The sequence below is a fragment of the Fundulus heteroclitus genome, chromosome 14 (genome assembly GCF_011125445.2).
Source record: "Fundulus heteroclitus isolate FHET01 chromosome 14, MU-UCD_Fhet_4.1, whole genome shotgun sequence".
NCBI lineage: Eukaryota > Metazoa > Chordata > Actinopteri > Cyprinodontiformes > Fundulidae > Fundulus > Fundulus heteroclitus.
Genome location: NC_046374.1, coordinates 32,404,307 through 32,425,345, shown reverse-complemented (window position 1 = coordinate 32,425,345; position 21,039 = coordinate 32,404,307). Strand labels below are relative to the sequence as shown.

The following is a 21,039-nucleotide window of genomic DNA, read 5'->3' as shown; positions in this document are numbered from 1 at the left end:
CAGCTCTATACCCTCAGCAGGATTCTTGAGGGGGCATGGGAGTTTGCCCAACCAGTCTACATGTGCTTTGTGGATCTGGAGAAGGCATTCGACCGTGTCCCCCGGGGGATCCTGTGGGGGGTACTCCGGGAGTATGGAGTACCGGGCCCTTTAATAAGGGCTGTCAGGTCTCTGTACGACCGGTGTCAGAGTCTGGTCCGCATTGCCGGCAGTAAGTCGGACTCATTTTCAATGAGAGTTGGACTCCGCCAAGGTTGCCCTTTGTCACCGATTCTGTGTTAAGGTGCTGAGGGGATCTGTTTTGGTGACCTTAGGTTTCCGGACAATGTGGTTCTATTGGCTTCATCTGGTTGTGATCTACAGCTCTCACTGGAACGCATCACAGCCGAGTGTGAAGCGGCCGGGACGAGGACCAGTGCCTTCAAATCCGAGACCATGGTCTTGAGCCGTAAAAGGGTAGAGTGCCTTCTCCGAATTGGGGAGGAGCTCAGTCATCTCAGTCATCCGGGGAGGACTCAGAGTAGAGCCGCTGCTCCTCCACGTCCAGAGGAGCCAGTTGAGGTGGCTCGGGCATCTGGTCAGGATGCCTCCTGGACGCCTTCCTGGTGAGGTGTTCTGGGCACGTCCCACCGGGAGGAGGCCCAGGGGAAGACCCAGGACACGCTGGAGGGACTATGTCTCTCTGCAGGGAACGCCTTGGGGTTCCTCCTGAGGAGCTGGCCCAAGTGGCCGGGGAGAGGGACGTCTGGGCCTCCCAAGCTGCTACCCCCGCAACCCGACCCCGGATAAGAGGAAGAAGACGAATGGATGGATGGATGGATGGATGGATGGATAATGAGGAATTCAGACCATAGCATTGCAGTTCCACTTTTTGTAGACCATAGGTGAATGATTTTATTGTGAAAAGGAAGACCTGAAAAGGTTGATATGTCCCCTTTAAACAAACATAAATCCATATAAACAAAACAGAGACACAATATTCATGAGATAAACACAAAGTCTTCATTTTTGTTGCAGCAAAAACTCTCCAGGGACGTTGAGTCAACATCTTCCAGAGTTGAAACCATCATCAGTCTTTACATCACACAGATACAGCCTTCAGTCATCAGTCTGGACACATGGAGTCTGATCCGCCCACGGTGGTGGCTGGATCTGAAGAGATTCAAGGAAAAAGACTCAGCATTAAAAGCACAACAACAGCAGACGTTCAACCAGAGACACCGCACTCAAACCCTGCCACCTCTTCAGCCTGGTCAACAAGTGTGGATCAGACTACAGGGACAGTTGTGGGTCTGGCAACAATGCTACACTACTACCAGGTGGAGACTCAAGATGGAGGACGTCTGCTGCGACACAACCGGTCCATCCTCAGGGAAGTGATAGTGTCCTCAATACCACAGGAGATGGTGGCTGAAGAAGGAACAATAACTAGGTCAGGGAAACTGCCCAAGGCTCCTGACAGACTGGACTTATGTAAATTTGACACACACACACACCTTAATGATGAGATGTTTTCTAGGAGGCAGCAGGTCACCTCTCTGACTGGGTTTCTGCTCTGGGACAATCAGTGACGGAGGAAATAGGAACATCTGGTTCAGTCTAAGAGGACTGAGAGACTCTCTGGGTTGTTGTGTTCATTTAGAAATGAAACACATGTTGGTACCGGACCAGAACCTGTCTCCATGGGTCAAGTTTCAGTTCATCAGGTTTCTGAGTCAGAGTGATGGAGAAGCTGTTGCAGGAAATGCTCTACCATTGTGATTTAACCTGCTCTGTCCACTAGGGGGCAGTATAATGGAGAAAGGTGAGGAGTTGGACACATGATCTTTCTACCAGGGCTCTGTCTCTGGGAGCTCATTTCTTCATCATAAAGACTCAGAGCAATAAGTCCACAGTTCAGAGTCCAGATCAGCTTCAGTCCTGCCATGATCCCTGATCTGATGGCATTTGGTGATTAGTTGTTAAACGTTTCTTGAAGGCTGCTTGTTTTTTATTTTGTGGTTTAAGTATTATTTAGTGAATAAAATACTAGACTTTTATTGTTAGATGTTGGTTTAATCTATTCTTCTACATGTTAAATATATTACTGATATAATTGCTTCTGATTGATGTAAAAAACTGGTTTCCTTTGAACTCAGTGATCTGAGCTTCAGTCAGAAAGAGTTCCTGAATCAGAGTCTCCTCCTGTCCTCCTGGTGTTTCTCTGGTCTTATTGTTGAGCATTAAAGCAGCAGAAGCTGCAGAACATGATGAGACATGATGTTCTCTGAGATGGAGGCTCAGGTTTCCTTCAGCTGTCTGACAGGACAGAGATCATCAACAGAACCGGTCCAAACTCTCTGGAGTCTCTGAGCTTCCAGACCAGAACCTCCTTCAGGTTGATTCATCACAGTAAACTAGAACCTCTGCTTCACTTTGGTTACTTTTTGGTGGCCAAACTGCAGCTGGATGTTAAAACGTTCATTTATTAGAGCAGTCGGCTGTTTTTTGGCTCTGAAACTGAGAGGTTCTGAACTTCCACAGCCCAGAAATCCAAACCAGAGGTCCGGTTTAAACTTTAGGACTCAGAGACTTGGAGCTCATCACCAAAGATAAATCATCACCAGAGAAACATGCAAAAAAATTATAAGAAGAGTTTTATTGCTGCAAAGCCATTGAAGATTTTAATGCTATTGAAAATTATGTGAAAAATCAGACACTCTTAGTACAAATTTAATAAAAAATTTTATTCACATTTTTATTCACATTTTTTTTCACTTGAGCAACATCATCTAGTAAGTAAAGTTTATTTGTTAAGGGCTTTTCACAGATAAAAATCACAAAGTGCTTCAAATGCAATACAAAAAAACAATGTGCAATACAATGCATAACAACATTTTAAAAACAAATGGAAACATAGAAACAAAACCTTAAATAAAACCCACGTCTAATTAAAAGCCTGCTTAAACAGCAGCGTCTTCAGTTGCTTTTTAAAAGAATCAACAGAATTCATACAGCGTAAAAAAGGAGGCAAAACATTCACAACCTCAGAGTCACTGCCTGGAATGAACATCTGAATAATTTCCTACCATAAAACAAATGTTTTGGTTAAACAGAAGAAAACAAGAAGCCACAAATCTGCCAGGGGTATGAAAACTTTTGGGCTTAGTTGTGACTAGAAACACTGCAGAATATTCTTAGAAATATTTAATGAAACATAAAACAAATGACACATTATAAAGATCAGCTACATATAATCATAAAAGATTTAAAGAAATTAAGTGAAAATAAAAGTAAAAAGAAGAACAGAGCTCAGCTTAGAATAAATAAAGTGACAAGTTTTTCCAGCTTGTTTTCTGACAGCTTAGTTTCCATCTTCAGCTCCTGAGTTAAAGCAGAAGCTTCAAACCAGGCTGATTAACAACATCCTGAGTTATGAAGAACTAGGGCTGGGCGATAAATTGATTTAATCGATTAATTCGAATTTACAATTCTTTAACATTTCATTTTTGGAAAATCTGGATTTTATTTTGCCAATACACTCATTGGGTTTCCATGAAGAGAACAGCATGTGATGCTGAATATATGTTTAGATAAATGTATTGTCAAAATATTGTTAAGTGGAAACTTTATTTACCATAATACGAGGTACTTCATTTACTTATTTCCTTTTGTTTTACTTAGTTTGATGTTCACAAGTGCAGTGAAGCCTGTTCTTAGCTCAATGTGTAATACCACTAGCAGCAAATGTTTTGTTATATTTTCATTGTTTATAATGGCACGGCTGCCATCTTGTTTTACAAGCATGTTTCACAGCTTGTTTTTAGTTACACTTTGAATTCAGGTCAACTCCCTGACGAAATGCTTGACATAAAAGCAAGGTTTTAAAATAATTTCTTAAATTTCTTTTTATGAAACAAAAGGAAGGAAAAAAATCGATTAATTGGACTTGGTATGATAAAAATCGGAGATTTATTTTTTAATCCATATCGCCCAGCCCTATGAAGAACGGAGATCTGGTAGATTTCTGCTTCATGATTCAGCCTGAATATTATTCACATTTCTTCCATAAAGTTGAATATTACCAAGTTGTTGACTCACGTGTTAAAAGTTAGCTCAAAGGACTTTGTAAATTTATAAAAACTCCCAAAAGCCACAGCATCAACAAATAATAATAAGAAAATAATGAGCCCATCTCTTCCACGAGGTTTGTTGTTTTTAGGTCCAACCTCTGGACCAGAGTTTGTATTTTCAGGTTTTCTTTCAGGTTCAGGCTGTTTGCTCCCTGCTGTGAAGAAACCAAACACATCAGTTTTAATCTGAAGTTGAGACATTTTAGCAAGAAACAGTTTCTTGCTAAAAACCAGAGAAAAACCAGAAAGAAAACAATCTAGAAGGTCAATAAGCTTCAACCAAACCTACCAGAGACGTTGAGTCGACAGGATCCAGAACCAGAACCATCATCAGTCTTCACATCACACAGATACAGACCAGAGTCTTCAGTCCTCAGTCTGGACACATGGAGTCTGATTCGTCCTTCTCTGAGGACGTCTTTGTCACTCTGGACTCGTCCTGAAAACTGTTCATCCTGAGACTCTGACACCTCAACACCATCATGGACCTCATAAAGGACTGATTCTTTCCTAGGAGTTAACAAGCTGCAGTAGATGAACAGAAATCTCCAGGGTCGATCAGGTGTGGTGGTGAAGGTCCACTCCAGAGTGATGCTGTGGTTCTCCTCTGCCTGATAGGAGCTCTGTGTCACATTCACTACAAATGTTGCTGCTGAGGAGACAGAGAGGGAAAGAGAGGAGCAGACACACTGAGAACTGGAACATGGGAGTCTTTAAACTACATCTCTAGAGCTTTCTGTCCCATGATGCTCTCTGTGCTGTCAGAGCTCTGCTTGATGCTCTTCAAGTCAAACTGCTTGATCAGATGCAGCTGGAGGATTGAAGTGTTCCCTTCACTGACAGACTTTTCACTGATTATTGATGGATTTAGACTGAACAAAGAGAAGATGGAAACTGACCACAGAGACATGAGTTGAGGATGATGAGCAGCAGGATCCTGCAGATCATCTTCTCCCTGTGAGAGGAGACAGAGGAGGAGAGTCAGCAACACATCAGCTCCAGCATCACTCCCTCATAACCAAATATTTCTATGTGGAACGCTCCCTTGTTGCTGTAAACTGGAACATATAATGTCGTGTCGTGTAGCTTTTCTTCAACAGTATATCAAGCCTAACATGACATGGAAACAAGGTGGAATTTAAAATGTTAACATATTCCACAATCAATATGTATAAATGTTGTAAAAGTTGCTGAAGCAGATGAATCCACAAAGTCCAGACTCCAAAGACTTCAGCTGGAACTAGTGGTTAGCACCAGAGGAAACTTAGTCATCTGACACCAAAACATGTTTCTCTCCTTTTTCTGAAACATCTCAGAACACAAGGAGCCAATTTAGGACAGAGACACCTCAATAAAACAGAGACACCAAGGTAGAGACCAGCTAATGAAGGTTAATTAAAAGAAGAATGACATAAAATACAAATAAGCCCCTGTGAGCAGTTCTAAGACAGATGGATGGATTAATAGAAAAAGAGAAAACAGACAGAAGCTCCGTTAGAGACCATATAAAGTTACTTTTCTAGTCTCACCTGGAGTCCAGCAGATGTTTCCACTCAGCTCTCATCAAGCAGATTTATGTCTGATGGAAAAGAAAAACAGAAACAAATCATTTAACCTGATGCAGAAGAAGTCAGACAGGACTTTAACTGTGAAAGCTGGCTGCTCAACAACTGGTGTTTGTCTAACTTTGACCTCCTCTGAGAACAAAAGAGAACAAAGTTCAAGTCCATGAAGTTATTTCTATTTATCAAAGATGTTCTGTGAACCAGAACCAAGCTTTTTACACTTTCAGCATTTGGATCACTGAACACAGTTAATGTTGGTTCTGATGTGTTGTTCAAGTTGGACTCAGCTTTTAGAGAAGGAAATATTTATTTCTATTTGAACAATTTTTTTCAAATGAGAACTTGTTTCTCAATGAGACCTGTATAAATAAAGGTTAACTAAATAATTAATTAAACACCTTAAACACACATAGTCTAACTTACAGAATAAAGTCATGACCTACCAACCTCTGAAGGTTTCCAGCACCTTCTTCCTCAGCCTAATCATCTACACCTGTCTAGCTCTAATCATCTCGGGCTCAATCCACCTGTCTAGCCTCTCCATATAAACCCTCCTCAGTCTCCTCTTCATCGCCGGTTCGTCTCTCATCTTCGCTCGATGAAGGACTTTGCTCCCACCTTTTCCTCTCCCGCTCGGGTTCCTCTGAAACTGAGCGTTTCACAGTTCTTCTCTCCGCAGTTACCTGTACATAATTTCAAGACTTCTATGCCCAAAGTAGTGCTTAAGATCTAGCAACAGACCGTAACACTGCAGAGCACAGCCTGAAAGGACAGAGTTAGAGAAGAACACATGGCTCCTAACCATTCCTGTCTTCTTTCCCTTTAGGAGATCAGGTCCAGATTCCCCCTCACGGTACAAACTCCCTCCTTTAAAGCTCCATCATGTGCTTTAGTCTCAATAAAATATAAATTATATTTCTATCATTGTTTCTTGTTCTGAAGCAGGTTCTCTAGAGGTCAGAACACAGAAGCTCACTTTTGTTTTTTCTAGGTTAAATAAACCCATCTCTTTAAACACTATCATCCCTATAAATATGGATATAAATATTTTCTTAGCTCGAACATTACATTATTTTTAGATAAATAATACAATTATGAGAGGCTATTCATGCCCCCATGAAGCTGTGAGGTGAACATTAAACAACTAACTAGTGATGTTACGTTATGTGCCGAGGCTTCGAGGCGTGTGTCGAGTAATGGAGGGGGCGTTTCCGTGAAGCGCGTATCGAGGCTTGCTTCATTTAGGGGAGGAGCCGAAAACGATGACGTCCGAAGCCTCGCTGGCCGGCTGTACCACGTGACTGCTTCGGGAAGTGGTTCAGATGTTGGCGCGGCTTCGACAGCTTTTAGAAACCCCACAGGCTCCATTCAAAATGTGGGTTGTTGTAGGCGAGTCGCGGTCAGTTGAGAGAGTGGATAGAGTTTTGATAGTTTGGATAGCAGAGTTTGGATAGTGGTTATTTAGTTTGAGACAGTTAGTTTGGTGTTTGGAGAGTTTAGGAGAGAGATAGATAGGAGATCAGTGCTCTCAACTATCACGCATTGACCGTCACTGACTTCACACGGTCACACGCAAACATGGCATTTTTCACGCATAAAAATCCGAACGCCCATCTGGGCAGCGGACGATAAAAACTCCGCCTTCTGCTGAGATGTTTCAGCTTCTTTCACAGCTTGTGGCCATCAGTAATTCCTGCTGCAGTTCATGTTAACAGAGCAGCAGGAGGAGCGATCAGAGTTATGAATAATTTTAGTCTTAACAGTGGTGAAAGTAAGCCGGTAAGGTCCTGTACCGCGTACGCAGGAGGGGAGGGGGCGGGGGAAGAGAGCTGCTGCCAGATATTGCCTTCATTCAGAACCAGTGATGGCTGCACTCTGGATCATAAAACAGTTCTGATCACCAGATGCAGTTTAAAACGCTACGTCTGGTTATAAGTTGTTTTTATTAATTCTGCATTTTTTAACTACATGCACCGTATTTCTGTGCCTCAGCGCTTGCTCCCCCCCCTCCTTTCCCTTGAACCCAGGGGCTTTTATCACCGTTCACCATTCAAAACGTGAATCACTACGTTTAATGTTCTCACACCCGTAGCAAAGTGTGCCAATTAAAGTCACTAGGAGAGTTATGGCTGTGTTTCATGATCTTTTGTTTTAAACAAAACAGAACCGTGGCGCTTCGGTGCGCTGCTGCCTTGCGCTTTAATTCAGGTGCGCAAAATTACGTTACTTGTAATTTGGGTGCGCGCTTTCATTTTAAAGAACTTGTAACATCAGGAGGCTGATCTCAGACCGGTCAGCTCCTATGATCACTGTATAGGAGCCCTTTACAGTTTTTATTTATGCATTTCCACCCTGTTTATCCCTCGCACGCAGCGCACCATCGGGTAAAATCCTCCCACCTCACCGCCCAGAGCGCACTGAGGAGAGCAATAGAGATTTGTCTGGTCGACTGAGATGAGAAACCTGTTGCTGTGAAAGGTGATAAAGGTTATAAACTGTTACTGTCTAGAATTGCATTGAGCTGAAAAGAGAGGAGACATCAGCAGCTGGATCGTGCGTAAAGACGCAGGGAGAACCTTTGTGTGCTTCAGTGTTGCTGCTGAGGGGAAACTGTGGGACCGTATAGTACTGGGCTAATCATTGGTCACAGTACCCCAATCTGTACATACTTGCACTTATTTATTTATGCACCCCGGCATCATCTGTGCCATGTGAGCGTGTCTTTTCAAAGGCTGGAGAAGTATTATCAAAAAAGAGAAATCATTTGAAACCAAAAACTGGGGAAATTGTTGTTTCTTAATAAAAATGCATGAAATCATCCAAGTTACACAAGCATTAGCCTATTCACTACCCCCTGCCTAGTTCCACAACAATTTCATTGTCCTCTGCCTGATTAAGCCCATGCCATTTTTCTAGAGTCACAGAAAAACATTATTACACACCATGCCATATCACATGTCACTACTATTTTGGGAATAATTACACACAGACAATACATTCAAACAATGTTTTATTATACACATGTGTATACAAAATGTATGTAGACAAATCACTGCATGAAAAGTGAGATTTTCGTCCCCGTAAACTACCGCAGATCTCCCTCATTTTCGGCAGTTAACGACAATTTGCAACCCGCGCTTGTTGCCGTTTTCAGTGCCACAAATTGTCGGAACCGGACTCTGACGTATGTGGAGAGCGATCAGCTGTACTAATGGCCCTAATTAGCATATGAATGCAGCGAACCCGCACGGCTGGCCAGGTCTGGCTTGAATAACCTACTCAGTATTGGCTGAAACCACTATTTTTAAATAAGTAAAATCGCTCCTGATTGGCAGCAAAACCACACGTGGCCAGGCCAGGCTTGAACGTTCTTACTGAGTATTGGATGGAACCACTTCTTTCAAACAAGTAAAATCACTCCTGATTGGTTGGCAGATCCCCAATAACTTATTTACATATATATATTTATATATATTTATTATATATATATATATATATGTATTTATTCATTCATATTATGCTGTATATTCATGTTATCCTATGTAGGCTACTACACTATTTTTAGGCTACCATCAAGGACATGAATGAATTTATACAGGAAATGAACATTTGCCAGGAAGATGTTTATGCAAAGAAAGAGCTTTATTAAAACAAACAACTATATACAACGCGAGGATCCAAAAACTACAACTCCGTGAACTGTCCGTGTGCCTCCTCGGGGTTGTAGATAACTGCTGGCGGCGTTCTTTCCGAGGCAGGTCCGATGTGCAGACGCCTACTGTGCGTGGCTCTGTACTTCGGTGTCGCCTCTAACCGGGACTGCAGCTTCACACAGAGTTCAGAGAGATCCGGTGTTGTGCGCAATTCTGTTCCCCCGTGAAAATCTGTTTCCCCTGTGTCGGGAATGCGCTTTGCAGCCGTTTTCCCGGCGCTTCTAATTGATTTCTCGGTAAAACAACTCATATAATCATGTCATGGTTGTAACAGTCAGTTTAATCGGCAGCTGTTTACAAAATTGTAGAATAAAAATAAACAAACTATGTCTTCTTACGCTGTATTGTGTTATAAATGGCAAGATAAACGGTCTTTTTCCAACTTTTGTCACTTTAACCTGACAAATAAAAGTAAGCCATAAAACACTATTCCAGCACCTACTGTGTATTTATGATTTTACATTGCTGAAAGAGGAGGATGGGATGGCTGATAGCAGGACACAAACATTATGGCTGTTTCTCAATTCACGAGAATGCGAGCGCGTTCTCATGAATTGAGAAACAGCCTAAGACTTCCTGAAAACACAAGAGTGTAGACTTCCCAGTACATCCCTTTGTAATATAAAATATGACAGTTTACTGGATTAAGGAAATTTCTAGTATACTACATCCCATCACACATAATTTTTGAGAATTTAGAAACATTTGCTCTTTATTTCCCAAAGTTTTCGGGAGATGTCTGAAAGACCGTTTATTTATTTTTATTTTACAATTTTGTAAACAGCTGCCGATTAAACTGAATGTTACAACCTTGACATGATTATAGGATTTGTTTTACCGAGAAATCAACTAGAAGCGCCGGGAAGACGGCTGCAAAGTGCGCTCCCGACACGGGGGAAACAGAATGCACAACACCGGCCTACGAAATGGCGGCGGCCGTCCAATCCATCCAGAGACCACGCCAACAACGCCATCTTCTTCGCCAGGCTGGAAAATAATTAAATGAGAGTGGTATGAATAAAAATCAAACGCAAGTCACAATAACATTAAACAAGGAAGGAGAAGCAGTAAAAACAAGTCACTTACAGATAATGTCGTCTTTATCAACATCGTGTCAATCTGGAATTGCAGACATAGCTCCGAGCAAATAGGAGGTCACCGCCTCGCTCCGGTTCATAGCGCCTGCAATTTGTCTCCGAGTTGTGAAGACGGCATACTGCTTCCTGTAAATGAAAATACATTTTAATAAAGCTTGTTCTTTTGCAAGGCTACTAGGCTAATCTTAGATTTGGTTGTAGGCTAGGCTACTTTTAGCTTAGCTAGCAGTCACCGAACATATTCTTACCTAAGCTTGGGATTCTGCACCCGTCTTCTCTTCTTGGAGTTAGTCTCTCCCGCACAGTTGTTCGACTGCAGAGCCGCCAACTTGTCCTTTATGGACAGCAACCTGGAGTTTACCGAATTCTGCAGTTAAGTGAACCGCTAATTCATATCGGCACTATTAGCTGACGAGACGGTCCGCTTCTTCTTCTTCTTCTTCTTCTTCTTCTTCTTCTTCTTCTTCTTCTTCTTCTTCTTCTTCTTCTTCTTCTTCTTCTTCTTCTTCTTCTTCGTGTGGGAGGAGTGTGAGTGAAGGAGCGGAAGAGAGAGCGCGTGAGAAAACTCTGTTTGAGTGGTTTTTCTTACTTTTTTCTGTCCTTTTCACTGGGTGAGTGTATATATTGTGTATATAGTTGTTTTATTTTGGTTGTTAGGGTTTTTTGGTGGGGTTTGTGGGGTTTGGTGGCCGTCGGGTTTTGCCCGGCGGCAGGTCGGCGTCTTGAACGCCATGGTGGCGGGTGGTGGTTCCGGCGTCTTCTCCGCGCTGACACGGAGGAACGGCATCAAGGTGGGTGCCGGGTCTCCGTGCAGCGTGGAGGACGTTTGTTTGGCGGTGGGTGAGGTGATTGGACATGGTTCCATCAAGTCCGCGGCTCGAATGAACGGAGCCGCGGTATTGTTTGTTGAGCGGGTTGAGCAGGCGAACCTGTTGGTCGAGTCGGGCATTTCTGTGAACGGCTCGTTCCTTCAGGTGTCGCCGCTCACGCAGCCCGCTACCAGGGTGATTTTATCGAATGTCCCTCCGTTCATTAGCGACGAGTTCCTCGTTAAAGAGCTCTCTCGTCACGGAAAGGTGGTTTCCCCCGTTAAAAAGATTCTGTCGGGGTGTAAATCACCTTTGCTGAAGCATGTTGTCTCCCACCGGAGACAACTCTTCATGATCCTCAACAAACGTGACGAGGAGCTAAACCTGCGTTTCCGGGTGAGAGTGGACGAATTTGACTATGTCTTGTTCGCCACCTCATCCGGCATGAAGTGCTTCGGCTGTGGACAGGAGGGACATTTGATAAAATCGTGCCCAAACAGAGCCGGGGCGGCTCCGTCGAGCTCCGCGGAGCAGCAGCCTGTGGCAGCCGGGGAGCAGGTGGGTGTGTCCGGCGAGGCTGGAGCTCCTGCCGCGGTGGAGGAGTCTGGCGCTGCGGGGAACTCCAGCGTAGCCGCGGAGGAAGCCGTGGCGTCGGCTCCGGTCGCTGGAGACCAGCAGGAGAGTTTAGTGGAGGAGAAAAATGTGGATGAAACATCTGATCCACAAAGGAGTGATTGTGTGGTGAGTGAGGGCAGCACGGTGGTGTGTGGTGGTGGGGAAACTTGTGTGACTGGTGAGGAAGTGGAGACTCAGGGTGAGATGGAGCAGGATGGTGTGTGTGAAGAGCAGGAGGGTGTGACTGGTGTGTGTGGAGAGCAGGGAGGGAAAGGTGAGGTGGTGGTAGGTGGAGGGGAGGTGAGTGTGGAGGAGCATGTGGAGGAGCATGTGGTGGCTCCTGTGGAGGAGTCTGTGGGGGAGCCTGTGGTGGCTCCTGTGGAGGAGAAAGGCGAGGGAGAGCAGGTGATGGAGCAGGAGGCGCCTATGAATTTAAAAAGGCGCAGTAAAAGGAAAAATGTGATGACTGCTGTTCAGAGCAGTAAGCAGGTCAGCAAGCTGACCACAGAGAGAAAAGGTGTGTCAGACAGCAGCGACAGTGAGGGTGAACTGTCTGACAGCAGTGAGGTGTCTCTGTCACAGGGTAGCAGTGCAGAGGCACGTTATCCTGTTGAATCTTTTAATCATTTTCTCCAAGAAACAAAAGGATTAAGAGGGATAAAAGTAGAAAAATATTTTCCCAATTTAAAAATATTTTATTTCTCTGCGAGACATTATATTAGAAGAAAAGAAGAGTCTGGGTTTTCTGATCAGGAGGTTTTTAGACTAAAGAAAATTATGGGAAAAGTGAGAAAACAATTTTGAATATAATGATGAGCACTAACTTCTTATTATTTTTATTGTGCGTATTATATTGTGGTGTTGTTTTTAGCTTTTTACCCAACATGGATAATTTTAAAATAGCTTCTTTAAACGTTAACGGGGCTAGGGAGGCTGTTAAACGCACCATGATTTATGAAACAGCAAAACAGAAAAGAATTAGTGTTTTATTTTTACAAGAGACGCACAGTGATCTTAACAATGAAGCAGACTGGCGCAAGGAATGGAAGGGAGAAGTTTTTTTTAGCCACGGCACCTCCCAGAGTTCTGGGGTGGGCCTCCTCTTTTCCTCAGCTTTCACCCCGAACTCTTTTAATGTAGAAAGTATCGTCCAGGGAAGGTGTCTTTTAGTAAAAGCTCAGTTTGACCATTTTACCGTAGTTTTTATCAATATTTATGCTCCTAACGTCGGTGCAGAGAGGAAGCGTTTTTTAGAGAAAATTGGGGAGAGGTTGGGAGATTGCGGGTCTGATGTTTATGTTTTTTTAGGTGGGGATTTTAATTGTACAGAAAACGAATTGTTAGACCGGAATCATAAAGAGCCTCACCAAGCTTCCCAGCAAGCCATGCAGAAGCTTGTCTCGTCTCACGGCCTGGTGGACGTGTGGAGGAGGATGCACACAGGCTCCAGACAGTACACTTGGTCCCACAGTAAAGAAAACCGCCTCTCTTTAGCACGTATTGACCGTTTTTATTGTTTTAAATATCATTTTAATGTGTTTAAAGCATGTCAGATTTTACCAGTAGCTTTTACAGACCACTCTTTGCTTTTAGGGAATGTTTTTATAACAAACATTTTACCTAAAAGCGCCTACTGGCATTTTAATCTGGCTTTAACTCATGATCGTAGTTTTAGAGAAGCTTTAAGTTATTTTTGGGCTGTTTTTAGACAAAGAAAGGGTGATTTTACTTGTCTAAGGCAGTGGTGGGACCATGGAAAAGTTCAAATAAAACAACTTTGTCAACAGCATACTCTTAATGTCACTCGTGACGTCACCAGATCTATCAGAGATCTGGAGATGAATATAGTGGAACTAGAACATTTAAGTGAGTCCACAGGAAATCGAGAGCATATTGAAGCTCTCAAATCCAAAAGGCTAGTTTTAGCCAACCTGCTGGAGTCTAAAGTCCAAGGCGTGTTGGTCAGGTCTCGGGTTCAGAACATCACAGAGATGGATGCTCCCTCTAGCTTCTTTTTCAGCTTGGAGAGGAAGCGCGGGCAGAGGAAGGTGATCCATTCCCTACTATCTGACACAGGGCAGCAGGTGAGTGAACCGGGCCAGATCAGGAGGAGGGCTGTTGAGTTTTACTCCTCTCTGTTTGAGAGTGAGTATAAGGAGAATGAGGAGTTGTTTGGGGAGTTCTGTGGTGGGCTGCCCCAGGTCTCTGAGGAGACCAATGTACAGCTGGAGCGCCCCCTGGGGGTACAAGAGCTCCATACAGCCCTCCTGAATATGCAGGGCCAGAAGGCCCCAGGCATCGATGGTCTTACAGTAGAGTTTTTCAAAGCCTACTGGGACATCCTGGCGGAAGACCTACTGGAGGTCTATAATGAGAGTTTGGCCGCTGGTTCACTCCCGCTTTCGTGCCGCAGGGCAGTCATCACCCTCCTGCCCAAGAAAGGGAACCTGCAGGACATTAAGAACTGGCGCCCTGTGTCTCTCCTCTGCACCGACTACAAGATCCTCTCCAAAGCCTTGGCAACGCGGCTGAGAGAAGCTATGGAGCAGGTCATCCACCGGGACCAGACCTACTGCGTCCCCGGCAGGTCCATGGTAGATAACGTCTACCTAATTCGGGATGTTTTGGAGGTCTCCGGTTCATTGGGTTTAAGAACGGGCTTGATCGCATTAGATCAAGAAAAGGCGTTTGATCGCGTCGAACACGGCTTCCTGTGGAAAACTATGGAGAAGTTTGGGTTCGCCGCTGGTCTGATCGCCAAGATCCAGGTGATGTACAGTGGCATTGAGAGTATGCTAAAGATTAACGGTGGTCTGTGTGCTCCTTTTAGGGTGCGTAGAGGTGTTCGCCAAGGCTGCGCCATGTCCGGGATGCTCTACGCGCTCTCCCTGGAACCCCTGCTTCAAAAGATACGTTCTACTGTTCATGGTTTGGTTTTACCTGGTTTTAATAGTAGAGTGGTTTTATCTGCCTATGCTGATGACGTCGTTGTTTTTACTAAAAACCAGCAAGATGTCGACATACTGAACAAGATAACAACTAAGTTCTCTGTTTTATCTTCTGCGAGGGTGAACTGGGGAAAAAGTGAAGCCCTGGCAGTGGGCGAATGGCGTGATGGGCTCCCGGTTCTCCCTCAGGGACTTTTATGGAAAAAAGATGGTTTTAAATATCTCGGTCTGTTTTTAGGCAATGAAAACACTGAGAAAAAGAACTGGGAAAACTTGGAACAGAAAATAGAATGTAAACTAGAAAAGTGGAGATGGCTACACTCCCACATGTCGTACAGGGGAAGGGTTTTGGTTTTAAATAACCTCGTAGCATCTCAGCTGTGGCACAAACTTTCCTGTTTAGACCCACCGTCTGGTTTGTTGGCCAACATACAAGCAAAAATGGTTAACTTTTTTTGGAACGGTTTTCATTGGGTGCCACAGTCTGTGTTGTTTTTACCCAGAGAAGAGGGGGGCCAGGGCCTTGTCCACTTAGCCGGGAGAACAGTGGCTTTTAGATTACGTTTTGTTCAGAAATACCTGGCAGGGCCCTCTGACTTAGTGTGGAGGGACGTGGCCAGCTGTATTTTAAGACGTGTAAATAACCTGGGGCTGGATGCGGCTCTGTTTTTAACTGATTTAAATCTTTTAAAGTTAAGGGGATTACCGAGGTTTTATCAGGGTGTTTTTAAATCATGTACCCTGTTCAATTTAAAGCCATCCCAAACGACTAACTCTCTGCACTGGCTTTTACAGGAGCCTTTAATCTGTGGGTCCAGGCTGGACGTGTGTGACGGCGCTGGACCAGGGCTGTCGGAGGCGCTGCGCCGGTCAAAGATAACAACCGTGAGACAGCTGGTGGTGACTGCAGGACCGTCCCTCTCCAACGTCGAGGCCATGGGTTCCGTGATGGGGGTACGGTCTGCCAGGCTGGTGCGGCGCTTCCTGGACCTCCTGAGGGGAAAGATGTCGGCCAAGGAGAGGAGCCTCCTCCGTGACTACTGTGAGGGACAGAGCCAGCCAGACCCGAAGGACTCCTTTCCTGGCCTGATCCTGGATCCTGGGTTCCCGGAGAGAAGTGGACCTCTGCTCTCCAGCCTGGACCCACAGAAGATGGTTTTAACCACTATGGACCAAAAAACTGTTTATAGAGTTTGCTCCAAAGTGATAAATCGAAGACATTTCGAGAACCGCGCAGTCTGTGTATGGACTGATAGACTTGCTGGTAGAGCACCCCAGTGGAGGACTTTATATAAGCCTCCAATTAAAAAGAGAACTGGTGATCTCCAATGGAGGATTTTACACGGTGCCATCGCCACAAACTCTTTTTTATCCGTTATTAATCGGGCTGTTTTAAATGAGTGTCCTTTCTGCAGTCTGTCTGAGAACGTTTTTCATGTTTTTATGGACTGTAACAGACTAAAGACCATTTTTAGCCTTTTAACAAATGTTTTTAGTCTCTTTGGCACTGTTTTTACTACCTCTTTATTTATTGGAGGAGTGTGCCAAAATAAAAGTAATAAGGCAAAGGCCAGACTTTTAAACTTTTTAATCAGCGAGGCGAAGATGGCTATTTATTTGTCCCGTAGAGACAGACTGCAGGGAGGACCTCACCTTGATGCTGTGGCTCTGTGGAAGTGCAACGTTAAAGCCAGAATTAGGCTGGAGTTTCACTTCCACAGAGCCACGCAGAACATGGAGGATTTTATGCAGTTGTGGGGTTTTAAAAAGATTTTATGTGAAGTGTCTGAAAGAAAAGAACTTCAATTTAACAAGCTTCTTATTTAAGAATTTTATGTAAATGACACTTGGTTTTAACTCAATTGTTTAATTGTCTGGCGTTTTGTAATTAAAGTTTTGTTAAAAGTCAAAAAGTCTTCTTCTTCTTCTTCTTCTTCGTGTGGGAGGAGTGTGAGTGAAGGAGCGGAAGAGAGAGCGCGTGAGAAAACTCTGTTTGAGTGGTTTTTCTTACTTTTTTCCTGTCCTTTTTCACTGGGTGAGTGTAAATATTGTGTATATAGTTGTTTTATTTTGGTTGTTAGGGTTTTTTTGGTGGGTTTTGTGGGGTTTGGTGGCCGTCGGGTTTTGCCCGGCGGCAGGTCGGCGTCTTGAACGCCATGGTGGTGGGTGGTGGTTCTGGCGTTTTCTCCGCGCTGACACGGAGGAACGGCATCAAGGTGGGTGCCGGGTCTCCGTGCAGCGTGGAGGACGTTTGTTTGGCAGTGGGTGAGGTTATTGGACATGGATCCATCAAGTCCGCGGCTCGAATGAACGGAGCCGCGGTATTGTTTGTTGAGCACCTTCAGGTGTCGCCGCTCACGCAGCCCGCTACCAGGGTGATTTTATCGAATGTCCCTCCGTTCATTAGTGACGAGTTTCTCGTTAAAGAGCTCTCTCGTCACGGAAAGGTGGTTTCCCCCGTTAAAAAGATTCTGTCGGGGTGTAAATCACCTTTGCTGAAGCATGTTGTCTCCCACCGGAGACAACTCTTCATGATCCTCAACAACCGTGACGAGGAGCTAAACCTGCGTTTCCGGGTGAGAGTGGACGAATTTCACTACGTCTTGTTCGCCACCTCATCCGGCATGAAGTGCTTCGGCTGTGGACAGGAGGGACATTTGATAAAATCGTGCCCAAACAGAGCCGGGGCGGCTCCGTCGAGCTCCGCGGAGCAGCAGCCTGCGGCAGCCGGGGAGCAGGTGGGTGTGTCCGGCGAGGCTGGAGCTCCTGCCGCGGTGGAGGAGTCTGGCGCTGCGGGGAACTCCAGCGTAACCGCGGAGGAAGCCGTGGCGTCGGCTCCGGTCGCTGGAGACCAGCAAGAGAGTTTAGTGGAGGAGAAAAATGTGGATGAAACATCTGATCCACAAAGGAGTGATTGTGTGGTGAGTGAGGGCAGCACGGTGGCGTGTGGTGGTGGGGAAACTTGTGTGACTGGTGAGGAAGTGGAGAATCAGGGTGAGATGGAGCAGGATGGCGTGTGTGAAGAGCAGGAGGGTGTGACTGGTGTGTGTGGAGAGCAGGGAGGGAAAGGTGAGGCGGTGGCAGGTGGAGGGGAGGTGAGTGTGGAGGAGCATGTGGGGGAGCCTGTGGTGGCTCCTGTGGAGGAGAAAGGCGAGGGAGAGCAGGTGATGGAGCAGGAGGTGCCTATGAATTTAAAAAGGCGCAGTAAAAGGAAAAATGTGATGACTGCTGTTCAGAGCAGTAAGCAGGTCAGCAAGCTGACCACAGAGAGAAAAGGTGTGTCAGACAGCAGCGACAGTGAGGGTGAGCTGTCTGACAGCAGTGAGGTGTCTCTGTCACAGGGTAGCAGTGCAGAGGCACGTTATCCTGTTGAATCTTTTAATAATTTTCTCCAAGAAACAAAAGGATTAAGAGGGATAAAAGTAGAAAAATATTTTCCCAATTTAAAAATATTTTATTTTTCTGCAAGATATTATATTAGAAGAAAAGAAGAGTCTGGGTTTTCTGATCAGGAGGTTTTTAGACTAAAGAAAATTATGGGAAAAGTGAGAAAACAATTTTGAATATAATGATGATCACTAACTTCTTATTATTTTTATTGTGCGTATTTTATTGTGGTGTTGTTTTTAGCCTTTTACCCAACATGGATAATTTTAAAATAGCTTCTTTAAACGTTAACGGGGCTAGGGAGGCTGTTAAACGCACCATGATTTATGAAACAGCAAAACAGAAAAGAATTAGTGTTTTATTTTTACAAGAGACGCACAGTGATCTTAACAATGAAGCAGACTGGCGCAAGGAATGGAAGGGAGAAGCTTTTTTTTAGCCACGGCACCTCCCAGAGTTCTGGGGTGGGCCTCCTCTTTTCCTCAGCTTTCACCCCAAACTCTTTTAACGTAGAAAGTATCGTCCAGGGAAGGTGTCTTTTAGTAAAAGCTCAGTTTGACCATTTTACCGTAGTTTTTATCAATATTTATGCTCCTAACGTCGGTGCAGAGAGGAAGCGTTTTTTAGAGAAAATTGGGGAGAGGTTGGGAGATTGCGGGTCTGATGATTATGTTTTTTTAGGTGGGGATTTTAATTGTACAGAAAACGAATTGTTAGACCGGAATCATAAAGAGCCTCACCAAGCTTCCCAGCAAGCCATGCAGAAGCTTGTCTCGTCTCACGGCCTGGTGGACGTGTGGAGGAGGATGCACACAGGCTCCAGACAGTACACTTGGTCCCACAGTAAAGAAAACCGCCTCTCTTTAGCACGTATTGACCGTTTTTATTGTTTTAAATATCATTTTAATGTGTTTAAAGCATGTCAGATTTTACCAGTAGCTTTTACAGACCACTCTTTGCTTTTAGGGAATGTTTTTATAACAAACATTTTACCTAAAAGCGCCTACTGGCATTTTAATCTGGCTTTAACTCATGATTGTAGTTTTAGAGAAGCTTTAAGTTATTTTTGGGCTGTTTTTAGACAAAGAAAGGGTGATTTTACTTGTCTAAGGCAGTGGTGGGACCATGGAAAAGTTCAAATAAAACAACTTTGTCAACAGCATACTCTTAATGTCACTCGTGACGTCACCAGATCTATCAGAGATCTGGAGATGAATATAGTGGAACTAGAACATTTAAGTGAGTCCACAGGAAATCGAGAGCATATTGAAGCTCTCAAATCCAAAAGGCTAGTTTTAGCCAACCTGCTGGAGTCTAAAGTCCAAGGCGTGTTGGTCAGGTCTCGGGTTCAGAACATCACAGAGATGGATGCTCCCTCTAGCTTCTTCTTCAGCTTGGAGAGGAAACGCGGGCAGAGGAAGGTGATCCATTCTCTACTATCTGACACAGGGCAGCAGGTGAGTGAACCGGGCCAGATCAGGAGGAGGGCTGTTGAGTTTTACTCCTCTCTGTTTGAGAGTGAGTATAAGGAGAATGAGAAGCTGTTTGGGGAGTTCTGTGGTGGGCTGCCCCAGGTCTCTGAGGAGACCAATGTACAGCTGGAGCGCCCCCTGGGGGTACAAGAGCTCCATACAGCCCTCCTGAATATGCAGGGCCAGAAGGCCCCAGGCATCGATGGTCTTACAGTAGAGTTTTTCAAAGCCTACTGGGACATCCTGGCGGAAGACCTACTGGAGGTCTATAATGAGAGTTTGGCCACTGATTCACTCCCGCTTTCGTGCCGCAGGGCAGTCATCACCCTCCTGCCCAAGAAAGGGAACCTGCAGGACATTAAGAACTGGCGCCCTGTGTCTCTCCTCTGCACCGACTACAAGATCCTCTCCAAAGCCTTGGCAACGCGGCTGAGAGAAGCTATGGAGCAGGTCATCCACCGGGACCAGACCTACTGCGTCCCCGGCAGGTCCATGGTAGATAACGTCTACCTAATTCGGGATGTTTTGGAGGTCTCCGGTTCATTGGGTTTAAGAACGGGCTTGATCGCATTAGATCAAGAAAAGGCGTTTGATCGCGTCGAACACGGCTTCCTGTGGAAAACTATGGAGAGGTTTGGGTTCGGCGCTGGTCTGATCGCCAAGATCCAGGTGATGTACAGTGGCATTGAGAGTATGCTAAAGATTAACGGTGGTCTGTGTGCTCCTTTTAGGGTGCGTAGAGGTGTTCGCCAAGGCTGCGCCATGTCCGGGATGCTCTACGCGCTCTCCCTGGAACCCCTGCTTCAAAAGATACGTTCTACTGTTCATGGTTTGGTTTTACCTGGTTTTAATAGTAGAGTGGTTTTATCTGCCTATGCTGATGACGTCGTTGTTTTTACTAAAAACCAGCAAGATGTCGACATACTGAACAAGATAACAACTAAGTTCTCTGTTTTATCTTCTGCGAGGGTGAACTGGGGAAAAAGTGAAGCCCTGGCAGTGGGCGAATGGCGTGATGGGCTCCCGGTTCTTCCTCAGGGACTTTTATGGAAAAAAGATGGTTTTAAATATCTCGGTCTGTTTTTAGGCAATGAAAACACTGAAAAAAAGAACTGGGAAAACTTGGAACAGAAAATAGAATGTAAACTAGAAAAGTGGAGATGGCTACACTCCCACATGTCGTACAGGGGAAGGGTTTTGGTTTTAAATAACCTCGTAGCATCTCAGCTGTGGCACAAACTTTCCTGTTTAGACCCACCGTCTGGTTTGTTGGCCAACATACAAGCAAAAATGGTCAACTTTTTTTGGAACGGTTTTCATT

At 44.8% G+C, this 21,039-nt stretch overlaps 3 protein-coding genes across 7 annotated transcripts in view; 2 read left to right on the top strand and 1 right to left on the bottom strand.

The window, feature by feature from the left end:
- The window catches only part of LOC110368156 (ICOS ligand), a 502,595-nt gene that overhangs the window by 375,725 nt on the left and 105,831 nt on the right, over positions 1–21,039 (top strand). The window lies entirely within an intron of this gene.
- Positions 1–21,039, top strand: part of LOC118565833 — a 142,115-nt gene that overhangs the window by 105,621 nt on the left and 15,455 nt on the right. The window lies entirely within an intron of this gene.
- The window catches only part of LOC118565830, a gene marked incomplete in the record, with an annotated part of 395,980 nt that overhangs the window by 371,489 nt on the left and 3,452 nt on the right, over positions 1–21,039 (bottom strand). The window contains 3 exon segments of the mRNA XM_036146869.1: positions 4,471–4,764; positions 5,012–5,067; positions 5,642–5,691. Of these exon segments, the coding sequence (XP_036002762.1) occupies positions 4,471–4,764; positions 5,012–5,067; positions 5,642–5,676 (385 nt within the window).